At 53.7% G+C, this 25633-nt stretch overlaps 3 protein-coding genes across 11 annotated transcripts; 2 read left to right on the top strand and 1 right to left on the bottom strand.

The window, feature by feature from the left end:
- The first annotated feature begins 202 nt into the window (after positions 1-202).
- On the top strand, positions 203-6822 carry PSMD8 (proteasome 26S subunit, non-ATPase 8). The gene is made up of 7 exons (XM_077132003.1): positions 203-642; positions 1895-1967; positions 2091-2193; positions 3319-3484; positions 4447-4547; positions 5788-5899; positions 6598-6822. Exons 1-7 carry the CDS (start codon positions 280-282, stop codon positions 6733-6735), a joined length of 1056 nt encoding a protein of 351 aa, XP_076988118.1. The 5' UTR covers positions 203-279; the 3' UTR covers positions 6736-6822.
- On the bottom strand, positions 5146-11832 carry GGN (gametogenetin). 8 transcript variants are annotated; one of them, XM_077131990.1, is made up of 4 exons: positions 11745-11832; positions 11313-11350; positions 8649-10571; positions 5146-7849 (listed from the first exon to the last, which is right to left on the bottom strand). In XM_077131990.1, exons 3-4 carry the CDS (start codon positions 10550-10552, stop codon positions 7732-7734), a joined length of 2022 nt encoding a protein of 673 aa, XP_076988105.1. In that variant the 5' UTR covers positions 10553-10571; positions 11313-11350; positions 11745-11832; the 3' UTR covers positions 5146-7731. The 8 variants fall into 8 exon arrangements, with proteins under 8 accessions (XP_076988105.1, XP_076988104.1, XP_076988102.1 ...); XM_077131989.1 differs by lacking the exon at positions 11745-11832 and adding an exon at positions 11526-11738; XM_077131987.1 differs by lacking the exon at positions 11745-11832 and having other exon boundaries at positions 11313-11519.
- A 2091-nt stretch (positions 11833-13923) lies between these two features.
- Positions 13924-23303, top strand: SPRED3 (sprouty related EVH1 domain containing 3). Of its 2 annotated transcripts, XM_077131994.1 has the most exons (5): positions 13924-14102; positions 15262-15430; positions 15527-15597; positions 17724-17867; positions 18636-23303. In XM_077131994.1, exons 1-5 carry the CDS (start codon positions 13926-13928, stop codon positions 19299-19301), a joined length of 1227 nt encoding a protein of 408 aa, XP_076988109.1. In that variant the 5' UTR covers positions 13924-13925; the 3' UTR covers positions 19302-23303. The 2 variants fall into 2 exon arrangements, with proteins under 2 accessions (XP_076988109.1, XP_076988110.1); XM_077131995.1 differs by lacking the exon at positions 17724-17867 and having other exon boundaries at positions 18636-23302.
- The last annotated feature ends 2330 nt before the right edge of the window (positions 23304-25633 follow it).

Below are 25633 nucleotides of genomic sequence, written 5' to 3'. Positions count from 1 at the left end.
GTTCGAACTCCAGCTGTTAGTACTTTGGATGTTTACCCAGCCTCTCCAAGTCAGCCCAGAAAACGGAAATAACAAAGCCGTCCAAACGGATCCACGCTGCCGCCTCTTGGCTTAAAAAAGCCAAGACAAACGTGGCGCCCAGCTCGTGCAGTTTGAAGCCACGACAGCCATATTGATTCCGGGAAGGTAATACGTTGCGACCACTGCGTTTTCAGTTAGGACAAGAGCCGACTTCCGGTCACCGTCTGGCATGACGGCAGAGGCGGAGCTCCAACTGTTATGTCTATTAAGGGTAAGGCTAGGAGGGCTCCTCCCCTAGAGCGACGGAACACTCCCCAGGGTGGGCGGAGGCGGGCAGTTAAAGCCCCGCCCCCGGCTTCGGGCTCCACCTCCCGATCCTACTTCCGCCGGGCGAGCAACTTAAGGCAACGCTGCCGTAAGTCGCGCAGGAGGTTTGCCGTATCACGGAAGATGGCGGCGGCAGCGATGAACGGCGCGGCGAGCCTTTCGAGTTCGGCGCCCGCGGCGGCCTCAGGCGCGGCACTGCAGGCCGCGGCCGGGATGTATGAACAGCTCAAGGGCGAATGGAACCGTAAAAGCCCCAACCTTAGCAAGTGCGGGGAAGAGCTGGGCCGCCTCAAGGTAAGGGTCGGTGGGCAGGGAAAACCGTGAGTTTGCGGGAGCGATGTAGATCGAATCAAGTTCGGGGATGCAGGGGAGGCCGCGGTGCAGAAGGAACCAAGGCGTGGATTCCGAGCAGCCAAACTGTGGAGTGAGAGGGTCCTGGAACCGACCAAATACGAAACCACGGAGGAGAGTGATGGAAAGGGTGGTCTGGCAAAACGAAGTGAAGGGTTAAGAATTTGGTGTTGGGAGAGACTAGGGCTGAGTGACAAGATGGGAGTGTCGGACTTGGCTGATTCCAGCGACAGACTAAAGTTCTGACGGCGGGTTCTTGACGAAACTAAGTAGGGAATGAAAACTGCGTGCTGAAACAGTTAAGAGAAGACGAGGTGTGTGTGTGTGTGTGTGTGTGTGTTAAGAGAAGACGAGGGGTGTGTGTGTGTGTGTGTGTAAGAGAAGACGAGGGGGGTGTGTGTGTGTTAAGAGAAGACGAGGGGTGTGTGTGTGTGTGTGTTAAGACGAGGGGTGTGTGTGTGTGTGTTAAGAGAATACGAGGTGTGTGTGTGTGTGTGTTAAGACGAGGGGTGTGTGTGTGTGTGTTAAGAGAATACGAGGTGTGTGTGTGTGTGTTAAGAGAAGACGAGGGGTGTGTGTGTGTTAAGACGAGGGGTGTGTGTGTTAAGAGCAGACGAGGGGTGTGTGTGTGTAGGGGATATGTGATTAAGACCTGGTGTGTGTGTGTGTGTGTGTGTGTGTGTGTAGGGGATATGTGATTAAGACCTGGTGTGTGTGTGTATGTGTGTGTAGGGGATATGTGATTAAGACCTGGTGTGTGTGTGTGTGTGTGTGTGTGTAGGGGATATGTGATTAAGACCTGGTGTGTGTGTGTGTGTGTGTGTGTGTGTAGGGGATATGTGATTAAGACCTGGTGTGTGTGTGTGTGTGTGTGTGTGTGTGTGTAGGGGATATGTGATTAAGACCTGGTCAGGTTGGGTCCCGAGAGATCTGGGGCTTAGGAATGTCGTCTTTAGGAAGAGGTGAACCCGCCAGGTTGTGAAGCAGGACTGAACATAGATAGAAGCCAAGGGTAGGACTCAGGGTGCTTCCGATCGTGTGTTTAAAAGGGAGTACAAATCCGCTGGACTGGACCAAGTTGCTGAGGGGGTGCGTCTGGTAAGGAGTGGCATGGGGGCGGGGAAGGTAAGTAACCCTACCTAGAGAAGGTAAGTAACCTGTACTTGGAGTCCCATCTTTTTTCCTTCCTCATCAGCTGGTTCTGCTGGAGCTCAACTTCCTGCCAACAACAGGGACTAAGCTGACCAAACAGCAGCTCATTTTGGCCCGTGAGTGTTCCTGGGCCTGTTGTGGGTAGAGAGGCTGGGGGTCTTGCCAGGAATGGCAGCTGGGTGGGGTTCGGAGGGAAAGGACCACCATCACCTCCTGAGAGCCTGCCCTGTCACCCACAGGTGACATACTGGAGATTGGAGCCCAGTGGAGCATCCTACGCAAAGACATCCCCTCCTTTGAGCGCTACATGGCCCAGCTCAAGTGCTACTACTTTGACTACAAGTGAGGATGAGCCCTGCCCCTGACTGGGGGGATTGTGTGGAAGCTCTGTTCCCTCTGGGCTCATCCCCACTGATTTATCCCCCCATGGCAGCCAGTAGAATCTTTGTGATATTAAAATTTGATCATGTTGCTTTCCTGTTCAGAACCTGTCATGATTCTCTGTGATTCTTATGCTCAAGAACCGGCTCTTTTTTGTGGTCTCCAAAGCCATCACAGCCCTGACTGCTCTGCTTGAACTTCCCCCACAGCTTTGATCCTCTGCCTGGGCCTCCCCAGCTCAGTGCTATCTCTTCCGCTGGACTGTGAGCCTCCTAAAGGCAGAGCCTGGGGTTAATGTAGTCAAAGCTGTGTCCCTAACATCACTTATTACAGGGCTGGGCCCAGAGCAAAGAATCACTGAGTATATGTTGACTATAAAACTGAATGATGCCCACGCGAATTAATGAGCAAGAGTTTGATGTTAGGATTATTCAAGCCTGGATTTGAAACTGAGTTTTGCCACTTCTTGGTTATGTGGCTTTGGGCAAATGATTTCACCTCTCTGAGCCTTAGTTTCCCCCTTAAAATGGGGGGAGGATAACAATCCTTAATCCTAATCCTAGCTAACACTTATGCAGAGTTTATTTGGGCAAAGTACTGTTCTAATCACTTTAGCTGTGTTAAATCATTTAATTCACATGACTAATTGATTTAGCCAGCATCTGTGAAATGGATACTGTGGTGATGCCTTTTTTTTTACTTTTTTCATTGTGTAATATATACAAAGCAAAGAAAGAAAGAATAGTTTTCAAAGCACTCTTCAACAAGTATTTACAGGACAGATCCCAGAGTTTGTTATAGGCTACCATACTATTTGGAGATGCCTATTTTACAGGTTGGAAAACTGAGGCTGAGTCACTTTATTGAAGTGAGGTCACTTGCTTGGGGCCATATGATTCATAAGTGACTTCTTTGTGCCTCTCTGTGCCTCCCATTCCAGAGTTTCCTCATCTGGAAACCCAGGACCCAGTAATCCTCCAATGAGACAGCACAGGGTGATTGTGGGGGTGCCTGCAGCATGGGGATGGGGTGGGCTCAGTAGGTCCCTAATTCCTCCTCATTTTGGCTCTCTGCCATGGACCATAGAGAGCAGCTCCCTGAATCGGCCTACATGCACCAGCTCTTGGGCCTCAACCTCCTCTTCCTGCTGTCCCAGAACCGGGTGGCTGAGTTCCACACAGAGTTGGAGCGGCTGCCTGCCAAGGACATCCAGACCAATGTCTACATCAAGCACCCTGTGTCCCTCGAGCAGGTGAGGTTGGGGAAGCATGGTGGTGGGGGTGGCAATGGGGGGGGGTTGAGTGGGGAGTTGCCTAATTGGGAGATACAGGGGCAGACATTAGGGCTAGTTCCCTGGAGGAGTGGACAAGGCTTACCCAGTTTTCAACTCATGGGCTCATTTTGCTCATTAGTGTGCCAGGCAGTGTGATAGGTTTTGGGACTTTGCAGTTGAACAAAACAGATAAAATCCCTGATCTTGAGGGAATGGCACTTTAGTGAGAAAGCAGATAATAAATTAAAAAGAATAAATAACTTATAGTCCATCAGATGTTGATAAATGCTCTGGAGAAAAATAAAGCAGGAAGGAGGATGGAGAGTCAGGGACGGGGTAAAATTTTATATAGGGTGGCGAAGCCTTGCTAAAAAGATGACATCTGAGAAATACTTGAAGGGATGAAGAAGCAAACCAACTGGACATATGAGGGGAAAGTGGTCCCTATGTAGGGAATGGACAGCCCAAGCTCCCTGAGGCAGAAACGTGCCTGATGTTTTTGGGAACAGCACCAAGATCAGTGTTTATGCAACACTGTGAGTGAGGCCAGGAGAGAGCCTTCAGACCTAAGTTCAGGAGGTAGTTCCTAGGACTCATAGGAGGACTTGGCTCTGGGGAGGAGAGGATGACAGAGACACAAGTTCTAGCAGATAGCACAGTTTGAGCAGAGGTGTGGAGAAATGAGCCTGGGGTGGATCTCCCTCTTGTAATTGGAGAATAGATAATTAGATACCAGCCCAGGTAGGCTTGGAGAGTGTATACACATATAAACCAAAGAGGGCTTCCTGGAAGAGAAGGTTCCCGGTCTGCATGGGTAATGGGAGGCTGTATGGCAAAGGATGTTCTGAGAGGAATTATGGGAGACACCATTTGTATGGTGAGGCCTGAGCAAGTAGGCCCCTGTGCTGCTTCTTCCTAATCCTCTCTTCTTCCCTATGCAGTATCTGATGGAGGGCAGCTACAATAAGGTGTTCCTGGCCAAGGGCAACATCCCTGCTGAGAGCTACACCTTCTTCATTGACATCCTGCTTGACACTATCCGGTGTGTGGGGGACCAAGGCCCTTTGGGGTTCAGAAAGCACATGGATTGTGGAATCAAAGACCCCTAAGTTTGTGGTTCATTTTGGCTACTTGCAATCTGGGGGAGGCTGGGTTTGTTTCTTATCCCCTTAGCATTCAGTTCTCCTCTGAACTGGCTCTGGTTGTGTGGTTGTGGACAGCAGCCCTCATCTTGCCATGGGCTGTTTCCTTGTGTACTTACATGTGTAAAATCCTGAGCATGGGCTTGGCGCCCAGACAGTTCCCAGCAAGTAGGGCCTGTGCTGCTTCTGTTAGAAGGGCTCCAACCCATCTCCCATCCCAGATACTCATCCAGTGAGCCACATGACCTTATCACAGGTCACCAAACCTGTGGGACTCTGTTTTTCCCTCTCTAGGATGGGGCCACCAAGCCCTGCCAGCTTCTCAGGGGTTGCTATGGTACAGGTGACATCACACGGGCAGTAAGGCATGAATAAAAGTCCCTTGAAGAATAAAAGAGTGTCCAGATGGTAGCAGAGCTGGTTCACCTGGGCATGTGCCAGATGGGAATGGAATTGTTTCTATTTCTCAAGTGACAAAGCCAAGCCCAGAGTGAGAAATGATAGTTATTTTTAGGTTAATTTTTATTACAAAATCTTACAGCTCTCCAAAATGAACAGAGTAACAAAATGATTACCCTTGTATCTACCACATGGCCTTAGAGATACCACTTCTCAGAAATGGATGGAAACATATAAAATACCCATGTACCCCCCATCACTATTTTTCCCCCAAGGTAACCCCTTTCCCCTTTGCAATGACTCGATTCCGCTGTTTTTCTACTCCTTCAGTATTGATCATGATGCTTTTTTTGACAAAGGCGCAAGGAACCCTTGGAATCTATGAAGTGGTTCTAGGAAGTTGGGTACAAAGTCCTGGGAGGAGAATGTTATGTAAATGTAAAGAGATTCTCTCATATGAATCCCAAAACTGGGTTTCATACAGCTAGAATCCTTGTGGCTGGGAGTAGCTTTTGAGAATCAGATCTGGGTGTACAGCCCATTGTGGCCCTTACTCACTTTACAAACCTGGTCAAATTACTCCCCTTCTCTCTGATCATCACTTGGTAAAACAGGGCAGGTCACAGGTTCTACCTGTTGGTACTGAGCTGTGGGGTCCAAGCTCACTGTATCAGGCCTGGGAGGACAGGGCTTGAGGGGGTGGTTGTGCTCAGTAACAAGAACGTTGTCATCTTCCCCCAGGGATGAGATTGCTGGATGCATTGAGAAGGCCTATGAAAAAATCCTCTTCACTGAGGCCACCCGAATCCTTTTCTTCAACACACCCAAAAAGATGACAGACTACGCCAAGAAGGTGGTTGGGGCTCATTGCCAGGGGCTGTGGGGCCAAGGGATGCATTCTCTAATCATGGTGTGGGGCAGCCTAGAGGGGCATTGGAACTAGACTGACCAGGTTTACATTCTGCTGTGCACGTGACCTTGGGCGAGTCACTGAATGTCTCTGAGCTTCAGTATTTCTCTCACTAAAATGGGAGGAGCTTAGCACAGTGCCCAGCACCAAGTGGAGGTATATGCTTAGTTCATGTTGGCTGTTGCCCTTATCGGGTTGCAGCTTTTTCCTGTGAAACTTGCTCATTTGGTCAGGATTCTCGAGCAGGAGCAGTGCCCCAGGAGATGCTGATGCATGGGGTGCAGTAATGGTGATGTCTGAGGAGGCAGGAAAGGGACCAGAACGGGCTGTAAGGGGTGAAATTGCATTTGAGTGATGGTAACAGCTGATAATTGTCAGTCATCCACTCTAGGCCAATTGCTGTTCTCAGTGCTTTAGAAGTGTTGATTCAATGAATCTTCATAGCAGACCCAAGTGGGATGTGTGGTTAGAATCCCTGTCTCACATGGAGAAACTGAGGCACAAAGGGATGATGTCACTTGCCCAGAATTGGGTGGGTAGATGATTGCAGCTGGGGCCAGGTTGGTAAGTGCTGGCTCCAGGGGGTGAGAAGGTGGCCCTTGTGATCATCCGACCCATCTCTCATCCCTTCCTTTCTGCAGCGAGGGTGGGTCCTGGGCCCCAGCAACTACTACAGTTTTGCCAGCCAGCAGCAGAAGCCAGAAGACACAACCATCCCCTCCACAGAGCTGGCCAAACAGGTCATCGAGTATGCCCGGCAACTGGAGATGATAGTCTGAGGCCCTCCTTCTCCACACTGGGGAGGGGCATTATTTAAAGCAGTTGCAGTATACAGATTCCTCCAATAAATGTGGTTTGACACTTTCTCTTCCAGACCCTTGTCTCCCTTGGGTGGATTGGAGGGAGAAAGCTTATATCTGAATATATCTGAAGAACTTGGAAGTTTAGGGATCCTCAGGAGTCTGCAGGAATACCCTCCATCTGGGTTGGCCTCTATTCAGTGGCCATTCCTCAGGTCTCAAACACAGATGCTTGCAGAGGCCCAGTGAAATTGGGGCCTGCATGACTGCCCAGTCCGGGGTCAAGGGATTCTTCCAACCAGCTGTGGGCACTCGAGAATGCTGGGAAAGGGCATAGGTTTTTTTCAGAGAAGGGAATGAAATGTCATGCTTCTTAAAATGTTGGCAACTGATTAAAACAGTTTTTAAAGTGACATGTGAAACGAAACCCATCTGTGGGCTCCCAGTCTGAGCCTGGTGTGGACCCTGTCCTAGTTCCCACCCTTCCTTAGCAGCCAGCACTGAGACTTAGGAACCAACACCCTCATTCCACAGTCTGTTTCCTGCTTTGAAGTTCTCAGGAAGGCCTTTAAGGCACAGAATCCAAATCTGACAGCTGTTTGTGGGATATTGGATTTTCAAGAGTTTTCCCTAAGTTTCCCCAGCTGTAAAATGAGAATTACCACTCCGACTTTCCAGAGTAGATTATGCTGATCCCTATGCTTGGCCCCAAGTTACCACAAAAATGGGGCTGATGGCATTAAGGGAAAGATCTCCCACTCCTGGGCCCTTCAGTTCAGGTGCTGGGTGACTCAAACCTTGGTTATTGCTACTCTAGGTCCAGCCTTCTTTCCAGGATGTGCTTTCTAGGAGACTTCTGCCTTCTACCCTCCCACCCCTTCAACCCCCAGTGGGTGACTGACAGGCTGATAGGCATCTGGATGGTTATTTTATTGGTGGGGATAGGGAGGAAATAGGGCCGTGAACTGACTGCATTCAGTTGGAATGGGTGGCCTGCAGGTCATAGTGGTCCAGCCCGGCTACCAGGGAGCCAGCCAACTTGATGGTGGCCACCCAGGGCGGCTCGCTCAGGTGGTTGGTGGGCGTGTTCAACCTAGGGGGAGGGTAGAATCAGGACATTTAGGTTTCAGTTTCTCCATCTATATAAAGAAGCTTCTGAAGGGAGGCCACATCTGAATATCCCAAGGGCAGTTTAGAGCAGGGCTCTGGCCACTTAATTTTAGTAGAAAAGGATGTGTAGGTGAGGGTTGGCAGCAGTGACCCCTTAGAGGTCTCAGCTAAGCCTCAACCCACCCAGTGATTCAGGGTCTACAGGATCCAGGGTTCAACCCTGAAGTCCTGAGAGGGAGAATGTCTGGGACAGCAGTCTCCCTGGAATCTGAAGACCCCTGCATGAGGGGCCTCGAAAGCACAAGGGTTGGGGCATTGGTGCCCTCTGGTGGCCAAAGCCTGGGTTCCCAGAGTCAGGAGAAATTGCCAACGGCTGGAATTTCAGGCCAGGGGTGCCCCTGTATCCAAGAAGGGGTGCCTACATATTTGGTTCCCCAAAGACAGTCGTCACCCTTTCCCCCATTACCACCACCATCTACCCTCAACCCCGCCTCTGGCCCTGTAGAGCTTGGGATATGGTCCTTCCTGGTACCCTCAGAGTCAAGTCAGGCATGCTGGGACCATCTTTCCTCCTGGAAGGCCAAGGGTCAACTTCGGGGTCTGGATACCAAGGGGCTGGGCAAAGGTGCCTCTCCCCCAGGGCTCATTATGGGATTGAGATGTAGCCAAGAGATGGGGTAAAGGGGTCAGGAGTGCAAAGGATTGAACAGGGGTCTATCCAGAAAAGTCTGGCATTTAGGACCACGAAAAGTATATCCTCCCTCTCCCCCACATTCCCTCACCAGGCAGACACATTGCGTGGCAGGCGGCGATGGCGTGGCTGGTGGCGGCAGTAGCACTTGCAGGGACAAGAGTTAAGCACCTGGAAGGGCGGCCAGCGGCTCCCGGCGCCAGTATTAGCTGCTCCTGCCAGAGGGGCCCCGCCACCACCACCTCCTCCACCGCCGTCAGTCACGTTGTCCGTGGTCCGTTCTCGGGGACCATCTCCAGGTGCGCCATCCTCACGGGTCGCGCCCCGGGCCGCGCGGGAACCCTTGTTCCTGCGCGTGCGGGCCTTAATGGGCGCAGGCGGGGGCGCTGGCAGGGACAGCTCCGCCGCTGTGGGAACTTCTGGAGCTGGAGATGGGGCCGGGGCCGGGGCCGGGGCCGGGGCCGGGGCCGGGGCTGGGGCCTGGTCGGTGGCCAAGACGGAGGGTGGAGGTGCTGCCGGGGCGGGACCCAGGGCGGGCTCCAGCAGGCTCGGGTCTGGGGTGGGCGGGAGCGCCACAGGGGGTGGCGTTGGCAGGAGTGCCGGCGGCTGCGGAATGGGTGGCGGCGGGGGCGGCGGGGGTGGCGGCGTGGACGGCGGCGGCAGCAGCAACTCCTGCGGACCCGGAGGCCCGGGACGCCCGGGCTCGCCATTGGTGGGCGCTGGGAAGATGAACACCGGCGGCGCCAGCAGCGCGGGTGCAGGCCTACTGGGCCCCGGAGTTGGATGCGTCTGCCCCGGAGGCGGCGGCGGCATGGAGCCCCAGGACCCGGAGAGGGCGGCCGCGCGCTTTCTGGGCGCCCCGATGCCCCCGCCAACCCCGTTGAAGCGAAAGTGACGTTCAGGGCCATCGGCTGCGCTCACCCAGTCGAATTTGGGCTTCGAGCCTGGGAAGGTGGTGGTGTAGGGTGGTGGCGGTAGGGCCCAGGCGTGGGACGCAGGAGCGGGGGGTGGACCAGAACACCCTTCTCCATCTCCATCCCCGCCCTCGGCTTCCTTAGTCCCTCGAGGGGTCTCCCCGGAGGAGCGAGTGGCCCCGGAAGCCAGAGGCCCCTGCTTCAGGACCTCAGCGTAGGAGATGGCACCTGGGGCAGCAGGGATGAGGCCTCCGCCCCCGCGGCTCCCAAGCGAAGCTTTGGCCGTTAAGGAACCGGGGACAGCCGTAGGGAGCAAGGGTGGCTCCGACTTGAAGGTGACTTTACACAGTAGGCTCAGACCTGACTCGGAGGCCACCGGCCTGGCCATTTCGCCCTCGCCGGCTTCGGGAGGCACCCCTCCGCGGGCCCCTCCAGGGGTCTGGCCCTCGCCGTCCCTGGTCTGGCTTTCTGTGGGGGGCGCGGAGGGTGCTACCCGAGCGGGAGTGATTCTGCGGTCCGGAGGTTGCCGGTCAGAAAGTGGCAGTGGGGCTGGCTTCCGCGGCTCGAAGGGTGGCGGAGACCGGGATGGGGTCCCCGGGACAGGATTCACGTCCTCTTGGGTTAATTGCCGAGGCCGCGGCGGCAGCGGGCGGAGGCTTGGAGGGTCACCCTGGCCGCGATGGCTCGCCTCCAGCAGACTGCGGATCCGGGGCACCGTGGTGCCAATGGGTTTTCGCCACTTAGACGGCGTGGGCAGCAGGGACCCCACGGGGGGCGGGGGTGGTGTGGAGACCGCGGCCACAGCCGCCTCCTCTGGAGGGGGCCTCACTGGTGAGGGTAGTTCTAAGGTCAGGGGCAGGGCCGAGGGTGAGGCCTGGGGCTCCGGCGGTACCAGGAGTCCCGGGGGTGCGGAGCTGCCAGGGAACCAGACGCCCAGCCCGCGAGCCAGGCGCATGGCTGGGGAGGAAGGGGTCACCTCGGACTCCAAAAGGGATGTCCGGCGGGAGTCGGAGGCTCGGTCCGAAGCCTGCTCTTTTCGGGAGCCCCCGCCCGCGGACGGCTCCGACTGCACGTTCCCCATTTCTGACGGAGGTCGGGGACTGTGGTCAGAAAAACTTCCGCCACTCAGTCTGCCCGGGACGATGGGGATCCCTGGAGGCTGGCTGGATTTGGTCCTACTAGAACATATGGGCCCCGCCCCTGTCCTCCCCAGTCCACTCAAGTCCTGGCCTCCAACTGCGCGCCTATCGCCTGACTCCCGAAGCTCACACCCCCTTCCCCACGGCCTCAGACAGCCGCTGCCCAGACACTTAGGTCCCAACCCCTTCACTAAAGTTCCTCCCCTGACCTTAGGCTAGTCGCTCAGATCACACTCAGGATCCAAGGTTTTGTCTGCCTTTCTGTCAGTCACTTAGGCCACACCATAAAGGTTGCGCCCAGTAACCTTTAAGGCCTACAACCAAGAGTCCAGGCTTCTTTCCCAGCACCCTAGCCCAGTTCCACACGCCCAGGCCCCGCCCTCGCCCCTAACCCCGCCCCCGATTGTCCGGGAATCGGTCCTTATCTCCCCGCCCCCCAGGTCTGGCCCCGCCTCCGGCTAATAGCTGCCGGATATTCTGGTCATGCTAAGCCCTCAAACCTCACCTCTAACCCTCTGATCCCCTTCTCTCTGTGTCGACCATTTGGATCCTGCCCTCTTCCTAGGCGGCAGCATATCCTGAGGCCTAACTTCCAAACTTCTTTATCCTCCCCGAGTCTAGCCGCAGGCCTCGACACGCAGGCTCCGCCCCTTTCCCCAAGCCCCGCCCCAGCCCCGCCTCCTCCCACAGGACCTCACTCACCGACTCCTCCAGCCGACCGAAGCCCAGACCGCGGCCCCCTGGGCCCAGGGCAAGGCGGGGAACGGCCGTAGCAGAAAATAACCGAAAAGAACGGGGGTGCGGGTGATGGCAGGTGGGCGAGACAGCGAAGGCGAACCCCGAGATCTAGGCCCCGCCCCCGGGCTCGAGGCCCCGCCCTCCTGCGAGACTGCTTGCGCCTGGCCCCTTACGAACCTGGTTCTCTTAGAAATACTCGGTTGTCTTCTTCCCAGCCCCCGGACCTTCTGAGTCCCAAGCCCCACCCCTTTAGAATCTTCTCTCTAGCCCCTCCCCTTTAGAATGCTCCGCCCATCCCGATAAGCCTCCACTTAAAGCCCCGCCTATTACGGACTCTTCCATGTAGCTCTTCCCTTTGGTGGACCTCTCATCTGACCCGCCCCCGAGACACTTTACCTCTAAGCTGCGCCCTTCTGGGGACGCGGCAGCACCTCATCCCGAGACCCTCTCCTCCCTCCGGCAGGCCCGCCCAGAAAGCCCATCCGCCGTGGACCCGCCCCTTCCATGACGCACGCTCAGGTCCGCGCTTTTGGCGTCCTCACTCCCTCCTTCCTCAGCCCCTCCGACCCCGCCCCCAGGCAAATGGTCCCCTCTCGCCCCACCCCTTTTCGAACCCTGCGGGGCACCAGCCCCTCCCACTTAGAACACCAAGCGTAGACCCCCGCCTCTTTAGAAACCTGGATCCAGGCCCTGCAGGGCCCCCTTCCCCACATCCTAAGAGACCAATGGCGCGGATGGGTGGAAAAGTGGGGGATCCCCTCTGGACCCTGAGAAAATGGGGGCTGGGGGGCTGTTCGCGGGAGCCGGTTTCCGGCTCTAGGACCCAGCGGGCAAGTCCGCCCGCCTCACGCTTACCCCTCCCCCAGGCCGCCCCCTCCCCCCTCCCCGTCTTCCAGGTCCCCCCTCCCTCCCCTCTCGCCCCGGCTCCTGGTGCCAGTCTCCAGCGCTGCCGGAGCCAGAGAGGGAGCCCGAGCTAAGAGAAGGAGGAGGAGGCCGTGTCGCCGCCGCTCGGAGCCCGGCCGGAGCCTCCCAGGCAGGTGCCGAGGGGGGCGAGGGGGAGGGGGCGGAGGACCGCTGGTACCGGATAGGGGGTGGCCGGGACCGCGCTGCGCCTCCTGCCCACCAGGGCTCCCCTCGGAACCTGACTGGCAGGACAAGGGGTGAGGGACCCCAAACTGCGCGGCAGCCATTTAGGGTACCAGTCTCCATTTGGGGGGCCTGGACTTCCTCCGAGGACTCAACCATTCATAAAATTCCGTCCTGGACCCTTACCAATGAAGAACTCTAGGGATCACTTCCCCCGGGGATCACAGACGTGAGGGGAGTGTAGGGTACCCAGAAATCCCGGCGTCCCCTTCCACCTAGGCCCTGGGGGTGGACCCCTGCCCTCTTTCCTTGCTTCACCTGTTGTTGGGGGAGGCGGGCGGACAAAGGAATGAGCGTCACGTGACCGCTCATTCACAAAATCACATCCCATTGAGAAAAGGGGGCTGGGGGCGCTGCGGCAGCCCCTTCCCCTCCAGAAGGGCCGGGGAAACCCGCCAGCCTGCAGGTGGGGGAGGGATCCAGAGCTCGTTGCCTGGGTTCCTAAGGTTGGGACACCAGGGTCCCTTCGCAGGGTGGCACTGAGGGGCTGGACGCTGATCCTCATTATTGGGCGGAGGGCTTGGTCCCTTGAGCTAGGGGGCGGGGTAAGATGGTTCTGAAGAAGGATGCTGTTGGGGGGGGTTAGCATCAATCTGCCCCCCTCCCACGCTCTCCTCCTATCCTTCCCTTATCTGGAGCCTGAAAGAGCAGGCTTGATTTTTGTGAATGAAATGCTCTCTGGATGTGTCTCAGTCACCCGTTTCTGGCTTCTTCTGCCTCCATCTCCCTCTCGGCCTCTCTCTCTCTCTGGCCATGTCTGCTTCTCTCCCTGCCCATCTCCAGTTGCTGGGTGACTCAGTGAGCTTTGCATCCGGTCTCATTCATAAATCCGGGAAGGGGGGTGGGAGAGAGCCTGGGTTTCTCACCCAGCCAGTGGCCTGGGCGACAAGGTGCGGAGGCAGTGTAGGGGGAAAGAAGCTGGGTTGGTGGGCCCTGAGAAAATACATATGCGCAGGCACCCAGCTGTGAGGGGGAAGGATGGGTGGGGCTGTGGGTAAATGTAGAGAGAGGAGAAGGAGACGGGTGATAAGGGCTGAGCAGGAAGGGGAAGGAAAGTAGAAAACTGAGGTTATGGGAGTGGGGAGGGGAGAAGATGAGGGAAAGGTGGGCATGGAGAGAAAGTGGCTATGGGGAAGCAGGTAGACACGAGAAAAGAGAGGGTATGGGGAAGAAAGACGCCATACTGCCAGAAGGTGGGCGTGGGGAAAGAAGGTGGGCACAGGGAGAAGAGGTGGGCATGGAGGAGGCAACGGTTGTGGGGGGAGACAGCAGTTTTGGGGGAGAAGGTGGGTGTGGGAAGAGAAGGTGGGTATCCGTGACTGAATCCAGACAGGAAAGATGAGGTGGATGGGAGATGAAGGTTGGGGGAACATTGAACGGACTTGGGCTCACTGACCATGTATCTGCCCCCCTCCCATCTCCTCCAGGTACATGGTGCGGGTCCGAGCCGTGGTGATGGCCCGAGATGACTCCAGTGGGGGCTGGCTGCCTGTGGGGGGCGGGGGCCTCAGCCAGGTGAGCGTTTGTCGGGTCCGAGGGGCCAGGCCCGAGGGGGGGGCCCGCCACGGACACTACGTCATCCACGGGGAGCGCCTCCGAGACCAGAAAGTGAGCCACCCTGGGTTGTGGGGACGGGACAGGAACCCGGGGAGGCAGGGGAATGGGGCTCAGGGGGTACAGAGGAGAGGCCAGGTTCTCTCCCAGCCTGAGAATCAAACTGGTATGTAGGGGTGTTTGAAAGTGAACATTGGGCCGATGAGTTGGGAGTTTCTGGAATATTTGAAGTATTCCATAGGTCCTGTCCAATGCCACCTGGACCACAGCAGCATCTTCGCTGGTCTCCCTGCTCCCACCTCCACTGCCCCCTCCTCGGTCTGTTCCCATGGGCAGCCATTGGGGCCCTGTTAATATCCAAGTCAGACCATGTCCTTCCTCTGCTCAGAATCCTCCCATGGCTCCATCTTGCTCCAAGATCCTCCACCAACTGGCCCCTCTCTGCTCTAAGTATACTGAGGCATTTGGTGAGGGGACCATTTGGAAGTGTCAAATAGGGTTTACAATCCTATCTGAGGGCTTAGCAAGAATATCCTGGGCTGCTAGCATGATTTAGAGGGACAGTATTGAAGTTTCAGCTGGGGATGAGGTAGAAAAATGTGGGTTGTTTGAAAGGGCTTGGGGGAAGGGTTGCATTTCAGGGTAGCGTTCAGTAGGAATGACAAATGACATGGGGGGATTTGAAAAGGGGCGAAGGAATCCAGCCAGGTTAGGTGAGGATATGAAGAAATGTTTAGGGTGTGGGCCAGCCTCTCTGGTGCGAGTTTCATAAGAATACTTTTGGATAAGGTTTTAGGGGACTATTGGGGCATTAGAAGGGGGTTACCAGTAATATTTTGAGATATTCAACAAGTTTTGGGGAGTACTGTTGAGTTAGAAGGGAGATATTGGATTATTGGAAGGGAATTAACAGTAATTTTTTGAAGGTTTCAATGAGATGTAGAGGTTTCCATTGGGGTTCTCAGAGGTAGGTTTTAGAAGAATGTAGGGTTGTCCCAAGGGGGTTGGGAGAACTACTGGAGTATCAGAGGTATGCCAATAAAGTTGGGGAGTGATTCTGGGGTATCGATCAGTGTTCAGGGAAAACCTAGGATTGTGAAGTAGGGTTTGTGAGACATTGAGCTGTGCAGAGGTGTTGGGGCTGAAAAGAGGTCACAGGCTTGGCTGGGTGGGGGTGTCTGATTCAGCGCCTTGTCCCCTCCTGCCCCCTCAGACCACACTGGAGTGTACCCTGAGGCCAGGCTTGGTTTACAACAAGGTGAACCCTATCTTCCACCACTGGAGCCTGGGTGATTGCAAGTTTGGGCTGACATTTCAGAGCCCTGCTGAGGCTGATGAATTCCAGAAGAGCCTGCTGGCTGCACTGGCTGCAGTGGGCCGAGGTGAGTGGCTCAGGCAGTGGGTGTCGGGGACTGGGATGCAGGGGAAGGAGAAGCCATGGTTCAGGGACTCACTCTTTGCCTCTCTCCCTGTCCCAGGCTCGCTCACCCCCTCCTCCTCCTCCTCCTCCCCTTCCCAGGACACCGCAGAGACTCCCTGCCCCTTGACGGTGAGTTTTAGAATGCAGCTCTGCTGGGAAGGCATGGGTTTATTTCTAGTCCACAAACATTCTTAAGGCCCTGCTGTGTCTCAGGCACATGCCACATGCTGGGGACACAAATCTGGACCCAAACTACTAGTGCCAATTCAATCCCAGTCATTCTGTTTTGCTGTTCTGTCATGATTCACACATTCATTCAAGGGTAATTTATTGAGCACCTTCTGTGTATGAGACAGTGCTTTAGGAACTGGGGATATATCAATGAACAACACAGAGTCACTTTCCTCATGGAGATTCTATTCTAGTGTGGGAAGGCAGAAAATTTAAAACTGGTAATCTATAAAAATGAATAAAGATTAAAAGTAAATGGGGCGGGCCATGGTGGCTCAGCAGGCAGACTTCTCGCCTGCCACGCTGGAGACCCCGGTTCCATTCCTGGTGCCTGCCCATGCCAAAAAAAAAAAAAAAAAAAAAAAGTAAATGGATGGATAAATTAAGGACAGCTTCATCCTTCCAGTACTCAGGTCACAGATCTTGGCATCATTCTTGGCTTCTCCCTCTTTTTTTATGCCCCTTATCTAATCTGTCAGCAAACACTGGCACCACTTTCAAAATTGTCAGACTCTGCCTCCACCCTGGTACTGTCCACTCACATCTCCCACCTGAACCATCGTGGCAGCTGCCCATTCTCAACTCAGTCCCTCTTGACCGTATGGTCTGTTCCCCATACGCAGCCAGAGGGACCCTATGAGCTCCTGAGTCAGATCACGACCCTCCCCCACTTCGTGTCCTCCCAGTCTCCATCTCACTTCAGGGAAAGGACAAAGTCTTTACAGTGGCACATGGTAAGATCCATACCATCTGGCACCCTATTATTTTCCCCGTCACTCACTCTGCTCCAGCCACACTGGCCTCCTCACTGTTACTCCAACAGGGTGGGCGCGTTCCTGTCTCAGGACCTCTGCACTGGCTGTTCCCTCTTCCTGCAAAACTCTTCCCACAGATAACCCCCATGACTCACTCCCTCATTCCCTTTGGGACTTTACACAAATATCATCCACTCAGTGAGGCCCTCCCTGAGCAATCTATTTAAAACTGTGGACCCCAATCCTCTTATCCTAGTTTCCATTTTCTATATTTTCCTTATTTCCTTTCCAAATAGACAATATTCTTATCTTTTTGGTTAACTGTCCATCTCCCTTGCTAGAATGTCAGCTCCAGGAGGGCAAGGATCTTTCTTTGTCTCTTGCTGCATCCCCTTTGCCTAAAGTAGTGTCTGCCACACAGTAAGTATTCAGTAAATATGTGTTGAATAAATTGATTGAAACAATGAATGCATATAATGTTGGGTGCAATCTGGCGCTTGCTGGGAGCAGTGGAAGTTGCTCACAACACCTGGAAGAGCAATAATGGGTCCCTGTGGAGAAAAGGGAGGATCCCAGGGCACTGGGCGATACAGAAGGGACCCTGGGCATACTAACAGTCCCCGTTTGTTAAGCACCTACTCAGGGAGAGATGCTGGGCTTTCCATGCCTAGCTCGCATCTGCACGATGGCCTTTGTCAGACTGGCATATGGTGGGAAAGATGGAAGTAGTGGCAATTATCCCCATGTTACAGAAAGGAAACCGAGGGTCTGAGAAGTGATATTTCAGCTAGGAAGAAAAAGCCTGGTTTGGAGGGGAAGGAGGGTCTTCCAGGTGGGTGGAGCTTCCCCAGTAGGTGTGGAGGAGAGAAGAGGCAGGAAGGAGGCTGACAGGCCAAGGGAGAGGGAATCTGAGAAGGGAGAAGGATGTTTTGATCTTCCCTAGGTGGGTGAGCTGAGCAGATACGAATAAGGATCTAATAACAACAACCACCATTTCCAACTCTTCCTGTACTTCCTGTACCGCCTTTACAGTGGATCCTAACACATCCTTATGAATAGACTATTATGATCCCAGTTTTACAGAGGAGGAAACTGAGGCTCAAAGAGTTTGGCTCAGTTGCCCGAGGTCATGCAACCAGTTAGTGGCAGAACTGGGGCTCGAACCCGACCTGCGTGGCCTCAGAGCCCTCGCTGTTAATGGGAGGGGGCCTGTGTGAGGGTATCGGCTGTGCGGGGTATTCCCGCACTGAGGCCGCCAATCTCCCCCAGTCCCACGTGGACAGCGACTCCTCCTCCAGTCACAGCCGCCAGGAGACGCCTCCCACTGCCGCGGCGGCCCCAATCGTCACCGTGGAGTCAGCTTCTGGCTTCGGGTCCGCCACGCCCCCCCAGCGCCGCCGCTCCTCCGCTCAGGTGCGCCCTCCGCCCTCCAGCGATGACTGGGACTCTGGAGGGAATGGGGCGGGGCGCTGGGGTCCCCAAGAGGATGGGAGCTGAGAGCCAGGTAGGCCAGAGAGACGGCAAATAGAGGATGGCTGGGCTGGGCTGACTGCTGCGCGGAGGGTGGGATGGGGAGCTGGAGGCCTGGGGTCCCTCACAGTGTCGCGTGGGGGCTTCCCGTGCCTCCTGTGCTCTTGGGGATTTGGGGAAGTTCTGACTTCTGGCTTCCGTAGGGGTTCGTGGGATGGCTCAGAACAATCTTCGAGTATGTTAGGGTAATGCTTATAGAAGAGAGGCCCTTAAGGCTGCTTAATTCACGAGGGTAGAGAAGGGTTTGCATACCCAAGATGGGAGGCTAAAAGGGACCTGGGCACTGGAGTCCAGCGTACTGAAGGAGGAAGTGGCTGGTGTCCAGAACACCTGAGGCTGAGGGTAGAGGGTGCTGGGTACCCAGATTCCTGGATCTTGGGGGGAGGAATGGCCTGGGAGGCTGACTGCTGGGTCTTTGAGGTGGGACTTCATTCCTTTGTCCCTGGGAAAGAAGGGGGCTGAAGGACCTTTGTTCTTGGATCCCTGGGAGAGAAGAGGACTGGGGGCTTGGAAGCCTGAGTGCCGGACATAGGAAAATTTTAGGGGATAGGATTCTTGGATGAGCGTCCCGGGACTGGGATGGGATGGGATGGGGTGGGGTGAAGGGTCGCAGACCCCGCTAACCGCCGCTTCTTTCCCTTCGGCCTGCAGAGCTACCCTCCACTCCTACCATTCACGGGAATTCCGGAGCCCTCCGAACCTCTGGCCGGGGCAGGGGGCCCGGGCTGGGGCGGCCGTGGCTACGAGGATTACCGGCGCGCGGGGCCGCCTGCGCCTCTCTCCCTGTCCACCTGCGTCGTGCGCTTCGCCAAGACCGGCGCGTTGAGGGGCACAGCCCTGGGCGCCCCCGCGGCACTACCCGCCGCTCTCACGGAGGTTGAGCCTCCAGCGCCCCCCGCTCGCCCACCTCCAGGCCCCGGCCCCAGCCCTGCGCCCGCCAAAGCCTCCCCCGAGGCGGAGGAGGCGGCGCGCTGTGTGCATTGCCGCGCGCTCTTCCGCCGCCGCGCTGACGGGCGCGGTGGCCGCTGCGCGGAGGCCCCGGACCCGGGTCGCCTCCTGGTGCGCCGTCTTAGCTGCCTGTGGTGCGCAGAGAGCTTGCTCTACCACTGTCTGTCGGACGCCGAGGGCGACTTCTCGGACCCCTGCGCCTGTGAGCCGGGCCACCCGCGGCCCGCCGCGCGCTGGGCTGCGCTGGCCGCGTTGTCGCTCGCGGTGCCCTGTCTCTGCTGCTACGCGCCCCTGCGTGCCTGCCACTGGGTCGCGGCGCGATGTGGCTGCGCCGGCTGCGGGGGTCGCCACGAGGAGGCGGCTCGGTGAGGACGGCCTAGTGGGTCCCGTAGCCAGGCCGAGGACCCAAAATTGAGCGTACAGGACCCTGGACTCCCTTCGGATCCAAAACCCAAACCCAGGCACACCTGGAACTTGGAGCTTGAATTTGGATGGAGAGACCCCAGACCTGGAATCTGGATCCCTAAGTCTAGGACTGAGAAATCCCAGACTCAGCTTCATTGGGATGTCTGTTCGAAAGATTCCAGGTGTCCTGAGTTCTGGCACCCACCCCCCACCTCCCCAACCCAGACTGAAGAGATTCCAGGCATCCCCAGACTCTATATCCCAGACAGTCCAGGGAGCACACGGATCCCTGAGATCAGGGCACAAGCTTTGACCCTATGCCCTTATTACCAACCCATTCGCAGTCGTGCTGGCACCATAACCCTTCCGATTACAGTTGGAAATTAGGTAGTCAAGTTTTGCCAGTCCCTCACCTAGCTTGTATCCAATTACTCCCTGATCTTGAAATCACAGGCCTAGAATCACCCAAACTGGTCCCTAAGTTCTCGCCTAAGACCAGGGTTGCCCACATCTGAGATGTTCTTTTAACCCCAAGACCACCGAGACACCAAGCCCTCCTGGATTTGAGACTCCAGGTTGTTCTATAGTAACCAGAATCTGGCTTCAAATCCACCCACCTCTGAGATGCCCAGAGACAATGCAGATCTGGCCTCCAATTCAGGAATACCCAGATCTAAGAGGCCCCGGTTCCCTAGTACCCCAGACTCTTAAGAAACCCTGGGCCCATAGGATATGCTTAACCAGGAGATGTTTTTTGACCAAAATGACTTCAGAGATCCATCCCAGAGCCCCTCATGACATAGACGTCAGATGCCAAGATGCCCTGGGAGCTGGGGACTGAAGACCTCCATAGACCCACCCTCCTCCAAGCCAGTGTTCCCAGGAGCTTTGGTTCTCAAATACAGACATCTAAGGTGTCTGGCACTTGGCAGATGTAGGACTGAAGGCCATGCACACCTTGGGCCCCAAACCTCAAATATCCCCTTTCCAGTCCCCTTTGGGCCCAGTATTCAAGACCCAGAATATCCTGAAATCTTCAGCTACTTTCTATCCATAGATCCCCAATCCCCTAAAGACTGGAAGCACTGGTCCTAGAAGATGACCCCTTAGTTCCCAGCTATTGAGTGACCCCAAGGTGCCACTGACTCGACACAGGACTCAAGCCCCTGCAATGTTGGGATTGTCCCTGATCCAAGACCTTGGCTCTTTCATACCAGAGACACTCAGTTCTGAGGTACCCTGGGAGCCCCATCCCAGAGCCCCAGGACCTGCACCCTCAGACTTCAGATTTCATTATACTCAAAATTCTCAAGCATGATAAAGGTCCTGAGATGCCTCTATACCTGATCCCCCTAGCCTAGTTTAGGCATCCTCTCAACCCTGCTGCCCCTTGAGCTCTGCCATTCATAGGTCCTTGAGAACCCAAGAACCCAGGGTCCCAGCCCAAGTCCCCAGCATCCATCAGAATTACCCCTTTACACTAGGGTGGGGGTAGGGGACACCATTTTGAACTCATGTGTTTCTGGATTCCAGGACCACCTGGGGGTCCCCCCCCCCCCATCTCTAGAACCCAGCATTGCCGCCTGTGGTTGTGAAGGCTGGTCACTAATAAGGGCCTGATGTGGTGATTGAAGCTGGAATTTACACCACATTCTTCTTGCCAAGCTATTCCCCAAGAGAAAGTGGTACTTTTTTCCAATTTGCAAAAGGTCACCTTTAGGCTACCTATGGCTCTGCTGGGACCTCTGTAATGCCCAGTTTGCAAATCTTCCTCTATGCCCCGCATCTTCAGCCCCAGCCCCAGCCCCACCTCCACCCTCCACCTTTTATGTTCTGCACCCCACCCCCCATTAACCCTTCTCTTCCACTTCACTGTTGGGGGTTGCTTTGGAAAGTTTGTAAGCCTCTTTCATGACCCCTGCTCTGGGAAGGGGAATGCCACTGTCTCTTCTCCCCGAGGTGAATGGGTCTCCCAGAGCGCCTCAGATCTGATGTCCCTGTATGAGGGGACCAAGGTCTGAAGAAGGGACAATGTCAATGTTTTATCGGCTTGGGCCCTATATCTGGGGGTGGACATGTGCACTTTCTTTCCTTTATTAACCAGACTGGATGGCTTTGTGGGGGTTCAAAGGGATAGGTCAAGGGAGCCCAAAGGATAGGCCCTTCTGTCACTTCCTTTAAATTATTAACTATTTATTACATCCGGAACCTGTGAGATTCAGCTCTCCCAACCAGCCCCTGGGATGGGTGAGAGAAAGGGGTCAGGGTGTCCCTCCCATCCCCACTCTGCCCAGCTCTCATCACTGTCAGACCCACCAGAGCTGAGGGCAGAGGGACTGGGGGCTGGGGCAGCCTGGGTCCCCATGCCCCTCTCTGTGCCTCAGTCTCCCCCCTTCTGTGGTGGGCGGGGGGGAAGCTCCATTCTTAACCTACCTCGTTTTGGGGAGGGGTGGGATGGGGGACCAGAGTGCTGTATGGTGCTGTGGGATCTGCTTATGAAGCAGTAGGGACTGGGGAAATGTCCCTTGGCTGCCACCTCCCGGCACCGTCTCTCCTGGGTCTCCCAATCTTGCTCCCTGCTGACACCCACCTCTGATCCATGATTACCCTTCATAGCCCCCAAATTAGGGGTGCATGGAGGGCTGACCCTGGGAGCCAGGAAGACCTCAGACCCTGGAGCCCCAAGCTGTTTCCCAGCTGCTTGCCCCTCAGATTGGATGCTTGGCCCCCAGACTTGGGGGGAGCACCCCAACATTTATCTTCCTGACTTTGATTCCAAGCCAGTCTGTGACCTCAATATTGTTATCATCAGTGCAGGGTGAAGTGGTGGGGGAACAATGGGGTCCAAGACCCAGCCTTGTTATCAGGGGAGGGGCCATGAGATATCCACTCCAAGAAATGTCTGTGACAAAGTCTCAGCTTGTGTTGTTTATTTACATTGACACATTCCACTCACTCAGCTTTCTGAACCCCCAAACTCTCCTCCCCTAGACCCAAGCAGACCCTCCGGCTGAGGTCATACAATCCAGTCATTCAACAAATTTCTTGAGACCCCATTACAAACCAGGTCCTGTTCTAAGCACTAGGGGAAAAAGCAATGATCAGAATAGACAAAAATACCTTCCCACAAGGAGCTTATGAACTTTGTAATGGGTGTGGGGGTGGGGAGACAATCCGGGTAAAAGGAATAGCCAGTGCAAGGGCTCTGAGGGAGAAGAGTGCCCAGGAAATCTGAGGGACATCCAGGGAATCAGACTTCAGATGGCAAGAAGGAGGGTTCTAGGAGAAGAGGGCAGGGAGGTGACAGGGGCAGATGGCCTGGTTCCTCGTGAGCCATTGTAAGAAGCGTGTGAGGGAGGGCTCTGATGGGAGGAGGATATGATCTGACTTGGTGTTCACAGGCTCCCTCTGGCAGTGAGGGGAACAGGATGTAGGGTCAGACAGGAGCAGGGAGACAATGAGGCTGCGGGAAATGTCTCGGTGAGGGTGAACAAGACCTGGATGGGGACACTGGAGGGTTGGGGAGTGGGAATACACTGGATCTATTTTGAAGATAAGAGTACACAGATTTAGAGGTGGGTTTCTATATAAAGAGAGGAGTCATGGGTGACTCCAGGTTTTGGCCTGAGCAATTTTTAAAATTTTAATTTATGTCAATAAATGCTACCCTAAGTGCCTAGTCTTGGAGTGCGCAGGGCTATGAAGGGACCAGATGATTAAGGGGAACCCCAGGCCTTGTTCTAGGAATAAGTTTTTGGTCTTAGGTCTTCTCTGAGGCTCAACTCTCATCCCACTCCCACACCCAGCATAATTATCTAGGACCTAGGGGAGACCGGGATAGAACAAGAAAGAGATTAACTCTGGCACAATAGTTTTAGCAACAGCAACAAAAAATGGCAGCAGTAATAACCGTAGTAATAGTTAGTTGGTTAAAAGCATGGAATTTGGAATGAGATCTGAGTTTGAGTCCTGCCACCATCATACATTCACTCTGTGACTTATCCTTTCTTAACCTTAGTTTCTTCTCTGTAAAAAGGAAGAAAATGCATAATAGCCCAGTAGCATCCATGAAATGCTCAATGTACATTAGTTGTTATTCTTGAATAACCCTCTATTTGCTTTCTAAGCACTTTTTACATACAGGACTCTAATTTTCAAAAACTATGAGAGAGGGTAGTGGAAAGATGGTGGAGAAGGAAGCTGCAGGAATCAGTCTCTCTATCAAAACAACGGTTGAACTTGCAGGAACCGTCTGTATCAACTATCTTGGAACTCTTGTATCTGGTGGAATGCTGGGCAATTCAAGGACGAACTGGAGGAAGAGGCTGGTAAATAGTGGTAAATATTAGTGAATTTCAACCTCTGTGCAGGGTCACTGTCCCCTGACCCCCAGTTGCAAGGCAGGCAGTAGTGAGGACTGCAGCCCAGGCTCCTAATGAGGTTGCTGGTGCTAGGGTGGGGTATAAGGACATAGTCCTCTAAACTCCAGGTGTACATAGTCTGAGCATAGATCACAGCTTTTGATCAGCTATTCAGATTTTTGGGGAGCCGACTCTGAGAGCAGCCATTGTTCTAACCCCCTCTCAGACAAATGCAGCACAGGAGTCTTAAAGAGGCAGTATGTTTTTATTATTATTATTGCTGTTGTTATTATTTTCTCTTTCCATTCCCTGCTTGGGAACAAAAATACTTTGGAAAACTCAAATTGACAACTCCAGCCCTCAACAACAACAAAAACACAAAAACTAGCAATCCCAAAGAAGAGAGAGAAATAGATTTTCAGAGTTATAACAAGATAATACTCAATGTCCAGTGTTCAACAAAAAAATGTACAAAACACACAAAGAAACAGGAGTGTATGGCCCATTCACAGGAAAAAAAAAGAATTCTCCAGAAACCATGATTGCAGAAGCTCATACCTTGGAACAATTTGTCAAACTTGCTGAAGGTTTCTTGATTTTATTGATCCTCTTTAAAAACTTTTGGGTTTGATTCTCTCTGTTGTGTTTTCTATTTCATTTATCTTTTAGCTCTTTATATTTGGATTCTAATACCTCATTGAACATATTTAAGATCATTGTTTTACAGTATTTGACTTTAAAGAGTGGACACAAATAACAAATCAGGAATGAAAATGGAGATATTACTACCAACCTTACAGAAATAAAAAGGATTATAAGAGGGTACTATGAACAATTATATGCCAATAACAAAATCTAGATGAAAGGGACAAATTCCTAGAAACATATAAATGACCTAATCTGATGCAAAGAGAAACAGAAAATCTCAACAGGCCTGTAACAAGTAAAAAGATTGACTCTAACGAAAAATCTCCCAATGAACAAAATTCCAGGACTAGATGGTTTCACTTCTGAATTGTACCAAACATCTAAGGAAGATTTAAGAACACTCCTCAAACTCTCCCAAAAAATAACTGAGGGGGGATTACTTTCTAAAATATTCTATGAGGCCAGAATTTTCTTGATATCAAAGCCAGATAAAGACAGCACAAGAAAAGAATACTACAATCCAATATCCCTTATAAATATAGATGAAAAATCCTTAACCAAATACTGGCAAACTGAACCCAACAGTATATAAAAGAATTATACACCATGACCAAGTGTGATTTATTCCAGGAATGTAAGAATGGTTCAACATAAAAAAAATCAATGTGATACACCACATTAATAGAATGAAGGGGGAAAAAACCTACATGATCATCTTAATTGATGCAGAAAAGGCATTTGACTAAATCTGTGGTGATTTGGAGGCTGTATGTGCCCCAGAAACGGTCATGTTCCTTTAATCCATTCCTGTGGGTATAGACCTTTTGTAGGAGGGACAACTGACTAGGTTATTTCAATTGAGATTTGACCCACCTCATTCAAGGTGGGTTTTAATCCGCTTACTAGAGTCCTTTATAAGCGTATAAAACACGTATAGAAGTGAAGGGATGACATTAAGAGAAGCTCACAGTAAAAGCCCCAGAGAACTTGTGAGGAACCCACTGAAGCCAGAAGTTGGAAGTAACGAAACCCAGGAGAAAAGGATGAGCATCTGCCAGCATTGCCAGCTATGTGCCTTTCCGAGTGACAGAAGTGTCCCAGATGCCATCAGCCTGTTTTCAGAGTCCAGGTATTGTCCTGTTGACGCATTGAGTTGGGACATTTCCATGGCCCAAGAACTGTAAATTGTAAGTGAATGCATTGTTCATTACAGCATTATTCACAACAGCCAAAAGGTGGAAGCAACCCATGTCCATGGATAGATGAATGGATCAACAAATGTGGTAT

Source organism: Tamandua tetradactyla, chromosome 16 (genome assembly GCF_023851605.1).
Source record: "Tamandua tetradactyla isolate mTamTet1 chromosome 16, mTamTet1.pri, whole genome shotgun sequence".
Taxonomy (NCBI): domain Eukaryota; kingdom Metazoa; phylum Chordata; class Mammalia; order Pilosa; family Myrmecophagidae; genus Tamandua; species Tamandua tetradactyla.
Note: the sequence above shows the minus strand (reverse complement) of the source record. Positions and strands in the feature narration are given on the sequence as shown.